This window comes from Anguilla rostrata, chromosome 15, assembly GCF_018555375.3.
Source record: "Anguilla rostrata isolate EN2019 chromosome 15, ASM1855537v3, whole genome shotgun sequence".
Classification (NCBI taxonomy): Eukaryota; Metazoa; Chordata; class Actinopteri; order Anguilliformes; family Anguillidae; genus Anguilla; species Anguilla rostrata.
Window position 1 is genome coordinate 14,272,036 of NC_057947.1, and position 14,816 is coordinate 14,286,851.

The 14,816-nt window shown below is 47.1% G+C and overlaps 1 protein-coding gene across 1 annotated transcript in view; it reads right to left on the minus strand.

Annotated features, from left to right (window-relative positions):
* Positions 1-14,816, minus strand: part of LOC135240415 (protein diaphanous homolog 3-like) — a 343,268-nt gene that overhangs the window by 115,464 nt on the left and 212,988 nt on the right. The window contains exons 19-20 of the mRNA XM_064309839.1: positions 14,532-14,626; positions 11,315-11,416 (exon numbers count right to left, since the gene is read on the minus strand). Of these exons, the coding sequence (XP_064165909.1) occupies positions 11,315-11,416; positions 14,532-14,626 (197 nt within the window). The remainder of the gene's footprint in view (positions 1-11,314; positions 11,417-14,531; positions 14,627-14,816) is intronic.

The window sequence follows — 14,816 nt, forward strand, 5'->3', positions numbered from 1 at the left end:
TCTCACTTCACAACTCAGGCTGCGTATCTCGCACAGCACAGATGTTTGACGGCACAATGAACAAATAAACAAAAAGGATGATCAGAACCTAGGCAAGTAAACAGGGACAAAAATGCATCTTTGGCAGAGGGACACTTTAAATCGATAGCAATAAGTACGAGTGGGGAGAGGCTATCTTTTTCTAGCAGATGCAGCTCGAACGGGCCAATCGGTGACAAAGCCAAAGAGAGAGAGAGAGGAGCAGAGCGGGGCTGAATGCCTAATGCATGTGTGCAAATACGCTGCCAACTTGTAATGAGCATCATCTTCAGATGTCAGCCCCAGTCTAATCCGTGATGAAACAGACTTCAGTTAAAAAGGTCTGCGGACGGCGCGTGTTTGAGGAGGATTAGCGGCAGAGTCGCGGCACTGGAGGTGCGGCCGGCGGCTGCTCGGTCTCGCTCTCCTGACGGGTGAGTCTGCCGCGGCTCACCCACGGCCCTCGCGTTCGACGGCAAACACGCGGCGACACTCCCTGACTGCGTACCAGCCGCAAACACAAATTCCTCAAAGTCTTTTTGTATGTCGTCTTTTATCCTTTCACATCTGACTAAAAATTCTGGATTCGAGATGCTCGTGGTTCTCTCATTCGACGGCAAACCGATTGTTCCCTAACAGCACATAAAGATTCCCTAATATCACCTTTTTCACGTTTTCTTCTCCCTGCTTCTTTTAAATCAGACACAGGGAATCCTGTGCGGAGCGGCGGTGTTGACGCCCCATTAAAGCAGACGCTAGGGCTGCAGCTAGCTCGGCGCTCGTTAGGGAGAGAGAAGCAGAGGGTGGGGCGCGCAGCTTCTCCCTAATTGACGTTTCGGGCTGCGTGCGCCCTCCGGTTTAATACCAGAACGGGCGAACAAACGGCGAGCGCTCAGAAAACTCCACCCCCCGCACCTGTCCTGCAGATGCTGCACGTGCTGTGCAAACGAACCTGAAAGAGAACATGGGCAGGAACGCGCGGGTCACAGTCACAGCTACAGGTACGTGCGACAGGAGGCTTCGGCTGCTGCTTGGCCAGCGCATTAATGCTGAATAAGAGCCTGGTAAATGGTAAATAGTAAATGGACTGCATTTATATAGCGCTTTTATCCAAAGCGCTTTACAATTGATGCCTCTCATTCGCCAGAGCAGTTAGGGGTTAGGTGTCTTGCTCAAGGACACTTCGACATGCCCAGGGCAGGGTTTGAACCGGCAACCCTCCGAATGCCAGACAATCGCTCTTACCTCCTGAGCTATGTCGCCCTACACTGACTGCACTCTCTCCTTCACCGTTATTCCTTTATCACAGCGTAAGGTATGAACAGACACAGCCACTGAAGGACTTTGCTTCCAACTGTAAAGCAGACACAGATGGTGGAAAAAGCGGATGTCCTTCCAATGGGCAAAGCCTGGCCAATTAACCACCGCTTTCCAATTAACAATTAGGTTTGTTAGCATTTCGGACTAATTCACTGGTCTGGGCCGAGTGCACCGCACTCTCAACTGCAGAAAACAGGAGGAAAAACCCAACACAGTTCAGTGTGAAGCAGAGCAGAAGTTACGCAGCTGACAGTGACTGTATTTGCGCTGTCTGAAAATCGGGCTGAGAGGGAAGACGTTTCCCAGGGCCCGGCTGTTCCGGCTGACTGCCGAGTGCATTATGGGCCGGTGCAGGCCCAGTCATTCCTCCAGCGCTACGGCGTGAGCCTCCACCGCCCCGGCTCCACCTGCAGCTGCCCGCACCGTGCCGCTCTGACGGCGTGCTGCTCGGGTGCGGTCCCGCTCCTCACGCTAGCCCAGCAGCCTGCGGGGCTTTAAAATGGCCGCTTCTTCTCCCGCGCCGGTTGCTGCTGAAAGGGATACCATCCCCTAAGTATTCATTCTGCGTCTGACTCGACGGCTTCCTTGATTCCTTTTCCCAGGTGAGCGCCTGCGTTTAATCCAGGCTTCCACACGTTCTGCTCTCCTGGCGAATCCGATCGCTCTCCTACACCTTGTGTCTTCATATTGAATTCACTGTCTTATCCTTTTTTCTTCTTTTTTGTGATGTGGAGCGTGGGCCGCTCGATGCTTCGGATGAAACACTTTTGCTGGCAAGGCTCTTTGCTATTTGCCATGGCTAATTTTTCAGCTGACTGGGTAATCAGCCCTTTAACACAATTCATTTTGCGAATTAGTCATACTTTCTCGGATTACTGTGGATGTGGTAGAGATGCAAAAATTCAGGCGGTGCAGAGTTGCAACATTCTGGGTGAATCCAGCTCGTGTGTTTCAATATTTAAGACTCAGTGAGGCATCACACACTGTGTTCCTCCTCTCTCTCTTTTTACATTCAGAGCAGAAAAAAACAATTGTTGTGCCAGTTTAGGCGTGTGATGGAGAACGAGGCTTCATGAACCCCAAAGTGGGTGGAACTCTCGTGAGACATCCATAACTCGCTCATTTGAACCAATCTACGCTTTTCTGTGGGGAGCGATGTCTTCTGATTGTTTCGCAAAGGTCACAGACTTTGGGGAGCTTCCAGCAGCGAGGGTTCACCCAAAGCCTCGCTCCGCATGCACCTCCTCCCCAACCAGTCACTTGTTTTTCCTCCAGACTCCTGTCTGAACTACCTTCCAATTTCCAGTGCCGGAAGGCAGGTCTTTTTCTGCTTTTCTTTAGTGTGGAGGAGAGCTTCGTTTTTGGGGGCAAAGTGTGGCGTTTGTGTTTGTTTTCACTGGATACACTGGGTTTCTTATGAAAGTCCCGGGCATTGATCCTCAGCTCTTATGTGCCAGAACACAGTGGATGAGTGGGGGGCTATTTGAAAAGACGAGCTCTGCCCCTCATTGACTGATGATAGAGGGGTCTTGAGCTGTTGTGTCTCAGTCAGGGATTTTTGTACTGATGCCTGTAGGCTCAAGACAAATCTCCCTTGGGTTATTAAGGAGTCAAAAACAGTCAGTTTCCTTCTAGAAACAATCAAAGCGCCACTTTCCCCAGCGCAGCACCGAGCAGTGAAAGAGGACGGCACTGATGGGCTGCCAGATCTGTTTCAAACTCCGCAGCTACACGCCTGTGTTCAACTCGATCCCAGCCTCCTCTCTCCATCGCTTTCTGTCCGCCTTTTAATGCCTTTTTTGTAATTCTATTTTTTCTTTTATTTGCTGTCATTGTCACTGTCTGTTTTTGTAGTCTGCTGTTCCAAAGCTGTCGCCGTATGCTTGTTTTTTTCTTCTAGTGTTCTTATTTTCCAGCTCTCGTCGGCGAATTAATTTTAAATTCAGAATCATTAATGGGCCGGTCGGTCTCGGAGTCCAGCTGTCATATCGCAGTCGTGCGTCTACGCGTTCGTCCGCGTCTCCCAGTCTCCCGCTCTCTGCTGTCAAAACAGAATCAATATGGAGCAACCGCTAAACTACAACAACAAAAAAGAAAAAAAAGAGAAAAAACAAAGCCCAACTAAATGTTTTGGTTCTCCTTGCCCGTGCCTTTGAAAACAAGTGTAGACTTTGAGGCAAAGATTTGTGAGTATGCCGTTTGACTAACAGGTACACACAGTTAAATGCAAAAAGACTGGGACAGTGACACAATGTTTGTTGTTTTAGCTCTGTGCTCCAGCATTGGATTTGAAATGAAACAATATGAAGTTGTACCCCCCCCCAAACTGTGGCTGCTAGCGACCGGCTATCACAAAGATGTGATAGATCAGTAAGTAAGCCTACTGTTAGTTAGCAATACTTAAATAGCATTCAAGTTACAGCATTACAACATTAATACACATTAAATGATCTGCAGGTTTAACAATATGATGGTAAAATCTTATTTTGCTTTCTTTCATATCTGCAATCTAATGGTTATAACTGGGTTAAAAACCTAAAAGAAATATTAAGAAGACAATCAATTGTCACATCTGAAGAATATAACCATATTCTGAATCCAGTTTCCTTGACCTTTAACTAAAAACATACGTTTCCATAAATGTAGAAAAGTTTTTCTTTCTAATTGAATTTTTTTTATTTATTTATTTTTTAGTAACTGACTCACTAACCACCACAGAACAGAACACTGTCCGAGAATACAGCTTTTGTCATGGCAACCAGGCGGCATGGTGACGGGCGTGAACACAGGGACAGGTGTGAAGGGAAAAATGCACAAGAGAAGACCAGCGCATGAGCTCCTATGCACGAAATCAGCCGGGCGGCTCTGCTTTTGCTGTTTTGTTTCACAACAAGCGAGGGATCCACAGTACCAGGATGAAAGAGAATTCTTCATTTGTAACTGCGCAAGAGTCGGCACTTTTGTTGTTTGTTCCCGTTAATAAAAACTCTCTGTGGTCGGAGAGTAGAGCAACTCACAGCCATAGCAATTCATGCATCTCCTCCACAGCACTCCCCTTACATATAAATACGAATACATATATATATATATATACATACATATACATGCATAAATGTACACATGCATACTTTCCTGTTCACCACATTAAGTAAAGAGCAAGCATGGTTCCCCCCCCCTCCTTTTTCAGTAATTTCTTCAGTTAGAAATGTTTCTTGTGATAAATATTCAGCTCTAAATAAGTGTAAAGGTCATGCTGGATTGACTGCTCTGATATTTTGATGTGCAGTGTGACCTTAAAAAGTTGGACACTTTTTTTGTTTTCTGAAGGGAGGGGTGTGGTGAAAAATGCATAATTTGTCCAGGGCTGTGCTTTAGGTTGAATGCTTTGTCCTCTCTCTCAGCTCGAGCAGTCCTTAGCACAGCGTGTAGCGGAGCAGCGCATAGCACTGTAGCGCTTAGCGCGGCGCGTAGGGGAGCAGCACGGAAAGGCTCATCCTCAGCGCCGTTCACATTCACGTCCGTCACCTTGCTGACAAGTTGTCTGAGCGTGAAGTGAGGCACAAGAGACTTTCTAGGCTCCAGTCTGGAGAATTCACATCAGGCTGGCCACCACATGTGACATCTTCCATATGGAACTTCAGTTCCCAACATGCACATCTACTCAGAGACATCAGAAATCAGTTGCCAACATGCACAGGCACTCATAGCCTTCAATAATTAGCTCCCAGCATGCACAGCCAATCAGAGTAATAAAACCACAGTTCCCAGCATGCATGACCACTCAGCCATGGAACTTTAGTTTACAACAAACAAAACCGCTCAGAGCCATGGATCATGGAGTTTTGGTACATAATCTTTTAAAGGATTCTGTTATTACCGGCTGCCAAAGTGAAATAGAATGTTTTTCACCACTTTTTCATCACAGTTCAGCAAATTCTATTCCCCAGAACACCCTTTCAGAATGAGAATGTTGTGGTCAAAATAAAAAGAGCTTAATTGTTAGGTTAAAATACTTGATCTAGACAAGTTTCCAAAACTCTCCTCAGGTATCCCCAGCTCGAGCCAGGAATTTGTTGTGTTCCGCTGCTGACACGTTTTCACATCATGACGTGATTGTCTAGATTTTTGTTTACTTAGGTCATTGTAACAAGCAATAATTTTGTCAATTTACCTATAGCAAGCTTCAATGTCAAAACCTCACCTTTTGCCTCTGTGCCCTTCTTTCATCCGTAACATGCATAACGGGAAGCACCTAAAAGTGTTCTACGCATTTTACCACAGTGTGATAATTGCAATTGCAATAAATATTTGAATATAATAAAAAGTCTTATATTTTGGAATGGGATATTCAGATGTAATTTTCTGGTCCAGTTGGCAACAGGCACTGCCACTCAGAGCCATTTAAGATTTTAAAAGACGTGCTCTGGAAAAATCTCAATAAGATAGATTTACATAAAACTGTAATACAAAAAAACAAAAAACAAAACAAAGGCAGTAGGGGTTTGTCTGAATCTGAATCTGCATGTAATTCTTGAAGTCATAGCCATTCTCTCCATAATCCTGCTTTGATTTCAGAGAAAACAAAGTAAACAACAACTTTCAAATAAAAACATGTTCAATTCTAAAACCGTATTTTATTTGGAGGTAAAGTAACATCTAACCGCGGCACAGATTTCAGGGAGAGATGGCAGAACTGACGTTCTCCGCAGGGCCCGGCCGAGCGTAGCTCTTTCCACCCACAGGAGGAGGAGACGGCGCGGGTCCTAAAACCCGTGATCAGCGCACACTCTCGCTCTGTCAAACGCAGGCCGGGGCGGGGGCGTCAAACCCAGCCCCTGCAGGGCCTCCGGGCTGCGAGCTGGTTTTAGTTCCGACCGATTACCCAGGCTTAATTGGTCCAATTAGTTAATTAGCGGCGTTCAGTCACGGTGGTGCGCCTTCCCCGGGAACGCGGCAGAGAGCGAGAGAGCGGGGAGGCGCGCGTGTGCGGAACAGAGTCCCAAACCGGGTAAGCGGCTGGCCTAAATAAAGACATTAAGAGCAGAGGTTGAAAGGAAAACCTAGCGAATGGAGCAGTCCTGCAGGAATTGAGTTGGGTTACCACCGTCCAATTCGTCTTCATTTATTGCCCTAATTTACTTCCTCTGTAGCGAGGACGGAGTGTTAGCTATCTCTCGCTCGCAAAAACGCTCCCTTTCTGCTTCTCTTTTCATTTTCCCCCCCACATCATTCCCAGCTCATTTAGGTTGTATGGGTCTGTGTGTGTGTGTGTGTGTGTGTGAGAGAGTGTGTGTGTGTGTGTGCGTGTGCGTGATTCAAGGTTACGGTTCGAGCTTCACAAAACCACACAGTAGTGCTGTTAGCAGCATTTAATTCCACTGCCTGAACTCTGTGCCAGTGTCCTTTTTATTAACCCACTTAATAGGCTAATAACCTGGTGTGAACAGGAGTGCTTTTGAGGAGGGCACTGGGGTCGTCTGTATACACAGGTATGCACGCTGTAAAGGAGGTGGTTGTGGGGGGCATGGTTACCATGGGAACGAGGTTCAAACTCAGCGAGGAAGCAATGCCCCTGAAGTTCCACTGGCTCACAGCTGATCTCACACAGGGAAAGTTTCTTCCTCTCAGACAGACACCCCCAAAGCATTTTCTCACCTTTTAACACATCACGCTGTGTGTGTGTGTGTGTGTGTGTGTGTGCATTCCCTCTGCCTCTCTGGAATCCTCCTCTAAAGACCCGTTATTCACCAGAGAGGGAAACAGTCCATCGAGAGTCAAAACTGGCAGACAAACCGGCACAGAACTCTTCCTTTCTTTTTTCGTGACATGCGTGTTTTTAGAACATACTTACTTTTCAAAAATGTTAAACACATATTTTTTTTTTACCCATCCTGCTCCCAATTGGCAGTGAACAATGTAGAACTGGCAGTTTGGCAGGTAGAGGCTTAGGATAGATTTACAGACGGAGTTACAAATGACTATTTTCTTCATTGAGCCAGTGATGGATTGTACTTTTATCAAAATGATAACGCCGTCTGTGCATTAACTAGGGGAAAATGTTTAAATAGTGTTTAAATAAGGACGGAGTGTAGCACAGTGGGTAGGGAACTAGACTGGTAACCGAAAGGTCGCAGGTTCGATTCCCGGGTAGGACACTGCCGTTGTACCCTTGAGCAAGGTACTTAACCGAAAGTGCTTCAGTATATATCCAGCTGTATAAATGGATACAATGTAAAATGCTATGTAAAAGTTGTGTAAGTCGCTCTGGATAAGAGCGTCTGCTAAATGCCTGTAATGTAAAATAAAGAACATTTTAGAGAGAAAATGGGTAGGGGGCCATTTGTAACATTATGCAAGACTCGTGCGGTATCTGCAGAAGAAACCGTGAGCCAATCATAATCACCGTTCGAGGATGACTGTGCTCCTGGGACGAAAGCCATGAACACATATCACACTTAATTTCTCACCTATTATTTTATAATTACTTTACTTCATAAATTATCAAGACATCATCAAAGCTTTCAATCAATAAAGTGATGTGATTTCTGAACTGTCGCATGAACTGGTGAGTCAGCAGAACTGCTAAGTTAAGCAGTTAAGCACCAGTGGTAATTAACACGTGTGTAAGAGTGCAGCCTTTAATGAGCATAATGGTGATAAAGTCGGTATTTTAAACTCGACATCATCTGCCGCAGTGAGTTTTGGGGTTTGAGTGAATACAGAAATTAAACGCGTGCGTTTTGGGCTCCAGGATCAAACGAGGCCACTCCCCGCCCGACAAATCCCCGCCTCCTGGCACGTGTCATCTGTCAGGCCGACGCCCTCCCAGCGCAAGGTCGGCAGTCATTAGCCAGCAGCTTGGCGAGAATCGCGGCTGAGGCGGGATCCCGGCGCTGTGGCTCTGCATGCTCGCCTGACAGGCCTTCCTCAGGCTCTACAGAGCCTCAGGAGAGGGGGGGTTGCCAGTTTGATTCCCGCGAGACCCGCTTTGCTCTGGCCCCCGATCCGCACCGGTTAGCCTCCGGAGCGCTACAGACGGAGGGTGTGTAAACAGGCCTGCTCTCCCGCGCTCACCCCGGATAAGGGCTCCCGTCTTGCAGGCAAGCAGCAATAATGAGCACAATGAGCGCGTCTGCTGAGCCCAGCTCGGCCCTCCCGCCCCGCGACCCGCTGCACAATTAGCTCATTGTGTTCATGAAAGGCTGGAGAAATTAACTGGCTCCCAGCCCAGGCTCCGCACAACAGTGCGCACATTTTACTCCGGAACATGAAGGAATTCAATTCAACTGACACAAAATTCAATTTACGGCATTTCCATAAATTATTCTACACAGTGTTTATTATTACTATTATTGTTCATTTGCGTATTCTTTATTTAGATGTCTTTATTCCGAGGACCCTGTACAGCTTAATTTTTAACAGAATGCACATTCTGTTAAAAACTGCACAGAATGGACATTCACTCAAGCAATAACAGTAACGGAATGCGCTCAAAGGTAACACAGCACCGGGATGGGAACTAAACCAGCAACAAGCCCACTTCCATAACCGCGATGCTACCGAGGGACCATGCAGTGTTAAAACTAAAAGCACAACCAATGATTGCTGCAAAATAAATACGATGACCAGTCTCTGGTCATATCATTGGTTACGCGTGTGCTGAGAGGTTTTGCACGTGCTGAAGGTGTCAGCGAATCGGGCCGCCGACCGCGTGCGAATGCGTCGGCACAGAGCCCAAAAACAGCTGGGATAATTTGGCGGTGATGAATGGGGCCTGCCAGCTCAGTAATGGCATATGTAAGCAGGGGGAGGCCAGCGCAGAGACGGATGTGTGAGAGAGAGAAGGGCCCCATGGGCAGGAGAGGGGCCCGGGGCCAGCCCGTCCACACCCGCGCCCCCCCCGCCCCCCCCGCTCCGAAGGGCTTTTAAACGGTATTATTCTACAGCGGAGGGGGATGGGTTCACACTAAATCATGCATGCGCTTTAATAAATCTCTGCTGAATGATCCCATACCCAAGCGCGGGAGACATAATTGGGTTACTACATCTCCCTTTAATAAGCACGGATCATCAGACCGCAGGTGCTTTTCTTTATACGCTTCAGAAAAAAAAGGGATTATCTGCATTTTAATTGCTGCTCCCTTCAGAATTACAACTAAAAAGTCTTTATTTAAAAAAAATAATAACTACAGTACAATTACCAATTCCATTTAATGTATCAAATAAGCGTTGCACATTGCAACGCATGACAAAAATGATTTGCATGATCTCCTCTCGGAGACCGTTTGGAGTCAGAGAATTTAACCTCTGAGAAGAGGAAGAGGAAAAGAGAACGCATGTTGCCAATTAAACAGAGTAACTCTGAAGCGCGCACCTTTAAACAGTCTGAATAGTTAGATTTTATTGGATTAAACGCGGTGCTGCCGCTCTAGTGGAGGTCAGAACAGCGAATGCTCGCACAGCGGCTCTGATGTTGACTCCACTCCAGAACCTTCCCAAGTCGAGTTCCGCTCATTTGCATATCCAATTTAAGGCGAGGTGTCCTTTCGCGTTACGGGAGCCGAGCTCAACACGCGCTGTTTGGAACGAATCTGATTTCAACTTAAAAGCACCTGAAACTCTGGAAGCAGCCAAGTATTTACTTAATTGTTCTGCAGTAATCAAATTACACATCTGCTCATACACCCACCAAGGGCTAGGCGATATGGCCAAAAACATATTTTTCATATTTTTGACAGTAGAACGGTATTTAACGCTGTTTGGTTTTCTGATACAAATTACAGGAGAAGTAAACTGAAATGTACCGTAATTGCAGAAAAGAAGGACAAATCGAAATGCAGTAATAAACTGAAACATGAACACTGAACTAGTGTGTAATATTGACTAACATTTAAAAATTGGATAGCAAACATAAAACGCCCTAATGTGCACCCTGCAAGTGTTACGAAAACAAAATACTCAAGCTAGGAAAATCAAAAAAATAAATAAAAAGTAAAAACCCAAGCACCTAGGTTTGGAATTAAATTTAAAAAAAGACTTCCAGGTAGGGCAGGGCAATAAACCACATCAACAATCCTCAACTGTTTTAAAAGCCAGATAACAATCATCACCACCTGCCAAATCAGCTTTCTTTTGATTTTATTATTTTTTTTTAAATCATACCTGATGTGGTAATAAACATCCAAACTTTTTTTGGGGCCATACAAAATGCTGCCAGGATTAAAAAAAATTAAGTACCACTGCAATCTATTGGGTGTTGATGACATCCACATTGCAGCTTGCACATGATTAACAAAAACACATCACATGACCCCAAAAAAGAAAGATGACTAATTACACTTAAAAACATTCAAAAATCGTCGATATGGTGCACACAGCCCTACTTCCAGGTATTTGTTAATGATATAAAAGTGCAGCCAGATGCAGCAGAGGGTGAGGGGTTTCACCACCGGGGTCACTCCGACTTCAACATGAATATTTCATGAAATGGAGTTTCATTCAAACAGACAATTCACGCTAGGTTTTACCGTACTGTAGCAAGGTGCAATGTTATCGTCATTGGATGAAAAACAATTAAATACCTTTGACAACGGTGTTACAAAACAGCATGGCGCTGCATGAATTCATGCCGGTATACTGAAAAAGATTTAACGGTATACTGCCCAGCCCAACACCCACCACCCACCACCCACCACCACTGACTTTTTAATCCAACACATTCAGGGCTAAGCATGACAGAAATGAATCCACAGTGCATCATGAAGGACAAGTATCTAGAATGCAGATCGCTTTACAGGGTCTCAAAAACTGCACTGGTTCTTCATCACTCAGATGTGGCTCTGTTTCTGTGCTATTGACACAAAAAGCTAATTAAACACTTGTGAGGCGAAAACCCTTTCTGAACGACACCCTGTCTGCGCGTGGTGTGTGTGGAGGGGCCGCTGGAGGATATGTGGGTGAGAGAGAGTGTCCTTACCACCACCCCAAACTGCTCCGGCTCAGACAGGTTAGCGTACTCGTGCTTGTACTTCACCAAGGCATTCAGCTGCTCCTGCTCCGGAAGGTGCTTCACCAGGTTCTGTTTAGGGAGACAGAGGGAAGGAGGGATGAAACAAAAGAGAAAAAGGTACAGCATGAAAGAGTAGGAGGGATATAGGGAGACAGACAGAGGAGAAGGGATGAAAAAAGGAAGAGGAGAGAAAGATATGAGTGAGAGCTGGACTACAGGCACTTTGTGCTGATCTACATGAGCGGTGTGCTGAGCTACATGAGCTATGTGCTGAGCTACATGTGCTGTGTGTTGAGCTACATGAGCTGTGTGCTGAGCTACATGTGCTATGTGCTGAGCTACATGAGCGGTGTGCTGAGGTACATGAGCTGTGTGCTGAGCTACATGAGCTGTGTGCTGAGCTACATGAGCTGTGTGCTGAGCTACATGAGCTGTGTGCTGAGCTACATGAGCTGTGTGCTGAGCTACATGTGCTGTGTGCTGAGCTACATGAGCGGTGTGCTGAGCTACATTAGCTGTGTGCTGAGCTACATGTGCTGTGTGCTGAGCTACATGAGCTGTGTGTTGAGCTACATTAGCTGTGTGCTGAGCTACATGTGCTATGTGCTGAGCTACATGAGCTATGTGTTGAGCTACATTAGCTGTGTGCTGTACTACATGTGCTGTGTGCTGAGCTACATGAGCTGTGTGTTGAGCTACATTAGCTGTGTGCTGAGCTACATGAGCTGTGTGCTGAGCTACATGAGCTGTGTGCTGAGCTACATTAGCTGTGTGCTGAGCTACATGAGCGGTGTGCTGAGCTACATTAGCTGTGTGCTGAGGTACATGACCTGTGTGCTGAGCTACATGACCTGTGTGCTGAGCTACATTAGCTGTGTGCTGTACTACATGTGCTGTGTGCTGAGCTACACGAGCGGTGTGCTGAGATACATGAGCTGTGTGCTGAGATACATGAGCGGTGTGCTGAGCTACATGAGCTGTGTGCTGAGCTACATGAGCTGTGTGCTGAGCTACATTAGCTGTGTGCTGAGCTACATGAGCGGTGTGCTGAGCTACATGAGTGGTGTGTTGAGCTACATTAGCTGTGTGCTGAGCTACATGTGCTATGTGCTGAGCTACATGAGCTATGTGTTGAGCTACATTAGCTGTGTGCTGTACTACATGTGCTGTGTGCTGAGCTACATGAGCTGTGTGTTGAGCTACATTAGCTGTGTGTTGAGCTAAATGAGCTGTGTGTTGAGCTACATTAGCTGTGTGCTGAGCTACATGAGCTGTGTGCTGAGCTACATGAGCGGTGTGCTGAGCTACATTAGCTGTGTGCTGAGCTACATTAGCGGTGTGCTGAGCTACATTAGCTGTGTGCTGAGGTACATGAGCTGTGTGCTGAGCTACATTAGCTGTGTGCTGAGCTACATTAGCTGTGTGCTGTACTACATGTGCTGTGTGCTGAGCTACACGAGCGGTGTGCTGAGATACATGAGCTGTGTGCTGAGATACATGAGCGGTGTGCTGAGGTACATGAGCTGTGTGCTGAGCTACATGAGCTGTGTGCTGAGCTACATTAGCTGTGTGCTGAGCTACATGAGCGGTGTGCTGAGCTACATGAGCGGTGTGCTGAGCTACATTAGCTGTGTGCTGAGCTACATGAGTGGTGTGCTGAGGTACATGAGCGGTGTGCTGAGGTACATGAGCTGTGTGCTGAGCTACATGAGCTGTGTGCTGAGCTACATGAGCGGTGTGCTGAGCTACATGAGCGGTGTGCTGAGCTACATGTGCTGTGTGCTGAGCTACATGAGCGGTGTGCTGAAGCACTTTCGCTTCCATTAGCAAATCAATTCTCCTCTAATGTGAAGCGGCGCAGAACACAGCTTGCCGCAGGTTGCAGAGGAAACAGCAGTTATTACACATCAGAAATCACATCAAACAAGCCGCTTTCTACTGTTCTACTGACAAGGAAGAACGAGGGCTTTACACTTACAGGGCTTTGTACTTGCTCAGTGGTGTGTGTGTGTGTGTGTGTGTGTGAGAGAGTGTCTGAGTGCGAGTGTGTGTGCTTGTGTAGGTGTGCATGTACATGTGTGTGTGAGTGTGTGTATCCATGTGTGCGTGTGCATATGTTTCTTTGTGTCTGTCTCTTTGCAAGTATCAGAGCGGATAGAAAAACATGCATTTTGTATAAAACAGCACGGTGATTACACTAAACACCAAATACCTCCCCTAACCAAATCTTACCCCTAGGGTGTACAGGCACTGCTGACGCCCCCCCAAACGACCTCCATCCAACCCCTGACCCCAGAGGAGCCTATAAGAGCTACAGAAAATCTCTACCCCAGAAGACTTCCACAACTGTGCCAGGAATCAAAAGCTGGTACAAAAGTGTAGATATACTTGACCTTAAAAGTATATGCAGCAGTCTGGAATGCATGACATACACTCTAACCCCATGGAACATTAATTCCTGAGCATATTAGAATATCGGGCAGATGGGAAGCAAAATAAATAAAGAAAAGGGCTTTGTAGAGTGGACTGCTGGAAGGAGATTCCTTGTGAATTATTTTGGTTCAAATTAATTCAGCGCCTAACTCAAGCCCTGTTTAACAGTTGGCCGAATGCAATTACCCGAACTCCCTTTCCCTGCAGAAAAACATTAAAATGTATAGCCGCCTCTTCCAGGAATTCCTGAATTGATTCTGGTTCTTAATGAAGCTGTGTGAGTGATGTTCAGACTCCCACTGAAGTGTGCGGGCTGGCCAGGTGCAGCCCGGTCTCTAATTGACCGGAGGACAGAGAGCGCGCAGGGCCCCGGGAGACGGGGGAGGGGGGTTTACCGAGCGTGCCCCGCGGCCACTGCGCACCCCAACCCGGCCGGCCCGGCTTCTCGCTCTTTAATTAGGGCTCGCCCCATGGCGGTCTGCTTTAAGCTTTGGGAGCTCTGAAGATCTAAGGAGGGACTGAGGTGATGGGGGATCGCTGCATTTGACCCCACCACCAGGTGATTAACAGACATCAAAGAGGAGAATTACATTCCAATGAGCTTTCCAAAGACGAGTCTACGTAAACACATCACCAGCAAGGCTTCATCACTGCTTCACAAATGCAATGCCAGTTACAAGACACAGACGTAAAGCGCAGTGTGTTTTACCGACCGGTGCTTTACCCAGCATGCCCCTCTCCCACCGCTCACCTGTATCATGGGCTCGCTCAGCTGCTCCTCGTCCACCTCCAGCACGATCCTGCGGATCTCCTGGTACGGCATGCGGAAGGAGCCCAGGAAGATGGCTGCCCAAAGGGGAAACAAAAACACAGGCGTCAGCCTCCGCCCCGCGTTTGAGGACCCAGGCCCAGTTTACGTTTCCCTGCGCGGCGGGGGAAAGCATGGCGGGGCTTTGAGCCTACAGGTAAGGCCGCAGAACTGAAGACCCCGGCCTGCTTGTGCATTCCACTGCAAGAGCGGACTGACTCCAGGAAC